This window comes from Nansenia antarctica (genome assembly GCF_963989245.1).
Source record: "Nansenia antarctica genome assembly, chromosome: 8".
Lineage (NCBI taxonomy): Eukaryota > Metazoa > Chordata > Actinopteri > Argentiniformes > Microstomatidae > Nansenia > Nansenia antarctica.
The window spans coordinates 24,091,490-24,097,842 of NC_137678.1; the positions used below are offsets into that span (position 1 = coordinate 24,091,490).

Consider the following 6,353-nt stretch of genomic DNA (forward strand, 5'->3'; position numbering starts at 1 on the left):
ACACAACCAGGGTCAGTACTACACACACACACACACACAACCAGGGTCAGTACTACACACACACACACACAACCAGGGTCAGTACTACACACACACACACACACACAACCAGGGTCAGTACTACACACACACACACACACACACACAACCAGGGTCAGTACTACACACACACACAATCACAACCAGGGTCAGTACTACACACACACACACACACACACACACACACACACACAACCAGGGTCAGTACTACACACACACACACACACAACCAGGGTCAGTACTACACACACACACACACACACAACCAGGGTCAGTACTACACACACACACACACACACACACACACAACCAGGGTCAGTACTACACACACACACACACAACCAGGGTCAGTACTACACACACACACACAACCAGGGTCAGTACTACACACACACACACACACACAACCAGGATCAGTACTACACACACACACACACACACAACCAGGATCAGTACTACACACACACACACACACACACACAACCAGGGTCAGTACTACACACACACACACACACACACACACACACAACCAGGGTCAGTACTACACACACACACACACAACCAGGGTCAGTACTACACACACACACACACACACAACCAGGGTCAGTACTACACACACACACACACACACAACCAGGATCAGTACTACACATACACACACACACACACACACACACAACCAGGGTCAGTACTACACACACACACACACACACACACACACACACACACACACACACTACCAGGATCAGTACTACACACACACACACACACAACCAGGGTCAGTACTACACACACACACAACCAGGGTCAGTACTACACACACACACACACACACACACACACACACACACACAACCAGGGTCAGTACTACACACACACACACACACACACAACCAGGGTCAGTACTACACACACACACACACACACAACCAGGGTCAGTACTACACACACACACACACACACACACACAACCAGGGTCAGTACTACACACACACACACACACACACACACACACAACCAGGGTCAGTACTACACACACACACACACAACCAGGATCAGTACTACACATACACACACACACACACACACACACAACCAGGGTCAGTACTACACACACACACACACAACCAGGATCAGTACTACACACACACACACACACACTACCAGGATCAGTACTACACACACACACACAACCAGGGTCAGTACTACACACACACACACAACCAGGGTCAGTACTACACACACACACACACACACACACACAACCAGGGTCAGTACTACACACACACACACACACAACCAGGGTCAGTACTACACACACACACACACAACCAGGGTCAGTACTACACACACACACACACACACACACACACACAACCAGGGTCAGTACTACACCTCCACACACACACACAACCAGGGTCAGTACTACACCTCCACACACACACACACACACACACACATACACAAACAAAACCAGGGTCGGACACACACACACACACACAACCACACACACACACACACACAACCAAGGTCAGTACACACACACCCTCACACACACAAACAGGGTCAGTACTACTGGCACAGGGCAGCTGTGGTGCAGGAGGTAGAGCCACCGTCTAATGATCGCAAGATCGGCAGTTCGAGCCCCTGCTGGCCACATGTCGAAGTGTCCTTGGGCAAGACACTGAACCCCCAAATTGCTCTCAGTGAGCGGGCCGGTTCCTAGCATGGTAGCTTGGCCGCCATTGGTGTGTGAATGTGTGGGTGAGTGGGTGAATGAGAGGCCGTTGTAAAGCGCTTTGGATAAAGGCGCTATATAAGTCAGGCCATTTACCATTTACCACTACTCTCCTCTGACAAGACCAAAATGGAGGCTTATTTTATCCTTCCTCTGTAGGGGAAAGTTAGTTTGCAGTATCATGTGAAGGTTAAAAGGCGTTACACAGGGAACTAGACAGTTAGTGGCAAACATTAACTTCACACAACACTTTTTGTGATACAAAATACAGTAAAAAAAAAAATGTTGATAGTTTTATTATTTTTATTTTAAGCGCCACCAAGCAATTGTTGTTTATTTGCGTCCTGTGTAACTGTCGTTACCGTGGTTCCCCCCAGGAGTTGAGAACATCGAGCGGGTTCTCTCCACCATCATCCAGGGAGCCGTGGACTTCCCTGACCCCATCGCCCAGAAGACCTGCTTCATCATCCTCTCCAAACTGGTGGAGCTCTGGGGTGAGGAAGCACCCGACTCAATGGACCTATCGCTAAGCCACGCCCCCTTTGAAAACACAGACAAACAAACAACGCTTCACTGACGGTGACTGACTGACCGACCGTGACTGAATGACATTCAATGACTTACAATGGCGGGAGTTTGCAAATTTCTGATTTCTGATTTACCACAGCAAGTAATAGACATGTTTCTTAAAGATGACAAGAATATTTTGTCTAGAAGCTTTTCACCATCAGATATTAATCAAAATCAAATCAAATGTTATTTTTATAGCGCATTTCTTACAAGATGCAACTCAATTCGCTTCACATTTTTGTGAAGCGCATTGTCCGAGTTTTCTGCCTGTCGTGACTTTTGCTGTGATATGATTGGACAATTTCTATTTTGGGGTGTGGCTTAGCGATAGATCCATTCTCACAGTAATGTCTAGGTGGTTGCTATGGAGACATACTGTAACAACACCAAAGGAATATGAACGAATGCTTTATTTTGTCTGTTAGGAAGCTTGTTTTCGTTCATCACAATATGTACTATGTTAAATACAGTCACAACAAATACTAAAAGGTACAGATGAAAGATGGAAGGGTGGAGTTATCAAAACAGTATCTGTTGAGGGTATTGGCAAGAACGTAGAACATCCTGTATGTATGTGTTGGACTAAGGCTTTGTGTCTCGACCAGGAGGTAAAGATGGAATGGTTGGGTTTCCAGACTTCATCTACAAACACATTGTCCCAGCATGCTTCCTGGCTCCTCTCAAGCCCACCTTTGACCTCACCGACGCCCAGACGGTTCTGGTGAGTCACTGGCACGTTAGGACATGGCTTTTGATTTTCTAGAGAGATGTTTGTGTTTTTGATGAATAAAAACGTAACCCATCTTTTTTGCTTTTCAGACGTTGTCAGAGTGCGCTCTTACATTGAAAATTATTCATCTCAAAAGGGTAGGCTCCCCCCCCCCCCCCAGTTTTTTTGCAATGTTATTTCTGTAACCATTGGAAAAATCATTTTAGTTACTTCACGAATGTAAAGCTTAATTGGTGAGCTAGAATGAATGAGATCTTGATCTAACTGCTGTAGTCCTGAAGGTAGTGGTACGTGTGTCATGGTCTCTTTCAGGTAATGTTTCATGTCCTTGTTTGCAGGGGCCAGAGTTTATTCAGTATCTACAACAGGAGTACCTGCCTTCTCTGCAAGTGTCACCTGAAATCACACAGGTACATGTCATCTGCTGTTTACTCAAAGGAAACAATCTAGATATTTGTATAGCACATATCATACAAAAATGCAATACAATGAGCTTTACAGAAGAATACAAAAATGAAGATATAGTTATTTACAGCCATAGATGTTCACACGATCAAGGAATGATTCAGCTTGTTCCTTGTAGCGAGGGACATTTTCCTCTAGTAAATGCTCTGTATCTTCTAACAGGAACTCTGTCAAGTGCTTCAGCAGCCGGACGTCAAGGTCCTCAAGAGCTACATTAAGGTACGTGGATTGGTTGTTGACGTTGGACCATGGAAATGAATCCCATTGGTTAGCCCACGCTTTTCCAGTTCCTTACAGCTTTTACTGTGTCTCTTGTCTTGTCTAACACACAAAGATGTTTCTCCCCCTCTGTGTCTCCTTGACAGGCATTCTTTCAGCGAGCCAAACTGTAAATAAAAGAGAAAAGAACTGGATATTCCAAAGGATTGAGAAGGACACTAGAGAGAGAAGAAAGCGGTTGTCAATGCCACTCAAACAAAAAAAGACAGAGCTTAGCATAGGAGCTGCTTTTGCACTTGAAAAGGTAATCGCGTAACGAAGCCCATCCTGTCTTAAGTGGGGGGAAACGGAGCCGAAAAAAAGGACACAAGTGGTAAAGGCGGCTGTCACTCACTCTTGGGTGGCCTGGCCACACCCCTCCACTGACCCTAGGCCCAATCGGGGATGTGCTCTCCCTGTGGGGGGGTGGCACCCTGGTTTGGGTTAGGAAAGCGTTTGTGATTGGTTCAACCACTCAGCAAGACAGGAAGAGCAAACTATAGAATATAGTGGGAGAGTTATGAATGTGTCATGAATTATTAAAGAAAATTCACAGGAAAGTCTGAAGACTCATTTTGTCATTGCCTACCTTTATAAAAAAATAACGTTTAGGTAATTAGAAGAACACTTGACCTAATTGATAGGATTTACGAGACAAAGCTTTATCAGTTATTATTTTCGAACGTCTCAAAGATGTTTATTTTTTTTATTTTATTTTATTTGAGTGGTTGGACATTGGAGGTTTCTGCCCTTTGAGTGAATTTGTGGAAACATAAGGGCAGGATTGTGACATTTTTATTGAACGGAGACATTTTATGTTATAGAATGGATGGTCGGGGATAGGATTTTGTTTCATTTTAGTTTGAAGTGACTTTCATGAGAATTAAATGGTTATGGTTCCTGGTTTATTGTGCATTTGCCTTCCGGATGTAAGACTTACCTCTGTCCTATCCTTCAGAATGTTTCGCATGTCCTGAACGTGAGAACGACATTCCCACACCCCTCTCCTTTTCCCCCCCACTCCCAAAATCGGATGTATTTGCTGTTATATGACCATAACAATTAGTTGTTGTTTTTTTGTGTTATTTGATTGATTTAGATTTGCTCATATGTTAGTACTACATCTCATCTATACACAGTGCTTTAGGTGGTGAGGTTGTTTCAAAGTGACCTTCTACGGTCTCGACATGTCCTGTGTTGGATTCCCTCAACTGGACAACACTGAGGGACTGCTTCCAAGACACAGATTGAATCAAATCCGAAACTAAAAAGCGTTGTCAGTTAAAGTGTGATTTTTCTGTTTTAGTCCATGTGTAGGACTAATCTGTGTCCTGGAACTACTCCAAGGTTTTTTCGGGACAGATTTACTGAGCATTTGCACTGGAGCAGGTTGAAACTGTCGTTTTTTGAGAAGGAAATATGAGATACATGGAACAAAATGTAAATATTGATTATGAAAAGGAATATGTTAAGTGTAAATAAATACTTTAAAGGTTTAGCTTCCTTTTTTAAAAAGTTGTATTCCCATCTGAAAAAAAAACACTGGTGCAAATGGTTAGTCAATCTGATCCTTTGTGTACAGAAATCTTAACAAACATTGCCCATGTACAAAACTAAACCAGCTACATGCATTTTATATCTTTAAGTATTTGTGATGATTCAGGCTTATGATGACCCATTATGCAATGTCAACTGGCTGCCATACTGTGATGCTGCCTGTCAACAGTTCCCCATGAATGACTTGTTATTCTGTCTTTGAGATATAGTGGGTTCAATCACCGCTAGATGAGACTGTAATGTTCATATGTTTTGTTGTTCATATGTTAGTACTTATTACACCCATGTGAAGTGTAACATTTGTGTTTAGCAGAATTGAATAAGGAAAATTGTCTGAACTCATCAACTTAGCGATGTTGCACTTACTTAAAGACCTCCAAAACTTCCCACACATCTCCAGATCGAGTAACGGTATTCTGCGTCACTCAACAGATTCTTTAGCTGGCAATTTTGTAGTTTGTTTGTTTTGGTTGGGTTGATTTCTTGTTTCAGTTGTTGAAACACCTTGCTGAGACGCTCCTCACTAAGTCACCGGTTACTGTTACATACCTCTGAGGCCACGCATGTTCCACAGCAGACATGTTCCACAGCAGACACAGTATCTGGCCTATAAAACCCTTTCAGAGGACAGGGGTAAGAATATCTCTAGTTGTTTGTTAATATGATTCAATATCCCCACAAGAAATGTGAATTCACCCACCTGTCGTTGTTAAGATGGTTTATTTGGCGCACCACAACACTATTTTGGGTATTTAAAAAGTTATTTTTAGCCCTCTATGCTTTTGCAAGTTGCAAATGAATATCCTTTGACCTGTGGGCCTGGCTTACCTCAAATTTAGTCTGATGGACATGAAATTTGTGTAAAATGGATAATAAATTACCCATCAAAAGTCTAAACCTGAAATGACTATCATGTGTATGAAATATGTTGGCAAAGCAGAATGAGAATTTAACTTATCAAAAGGCAGTTTCTTAACTCGGTCTACTTTTGTTTGA

At 43.0% G+C, this 6,353-nt stretch overlaps 1 protein-coding gene across 1 annotated transcript in view; it reads left to right on the plus strand.

The window, feature by feature from the left end:
* xpot (exportin, tRNA (nuclear export receptor for tRNAs)) overlaps positions 1-6,353 on the plus strand; it is a 29,050-nt gene extending 22,697 nt beyond the window's left edge. Inside the window, exons 20-25 of the mRNA XM_080537491.1 lie at positions 2,155-2,271; positions 2,953-3,068; positions 3,167-3,214; positions 3,416-3,487; positions 3,705-3,761; positions 3,908-6,353. Coding sequence (XP_080393617.1) covers positions 2,155-2,271; positions 2,953-3,068; positions 3,167-3,214; positions 3,416-3,487; positions 3,705-3,761; positions 3,908-3,934 — 437 coding nt within the window. The 3' untranslated portion in view covers positions 3,935-6,353. The remainder of the gene's footprint in view (positions 1-2,154; positions 2,272-2,952; positions 3,069-3,166; positions 3,215-3,415; positions 3,488-3,704; positions 3,762-3,907) is intronic.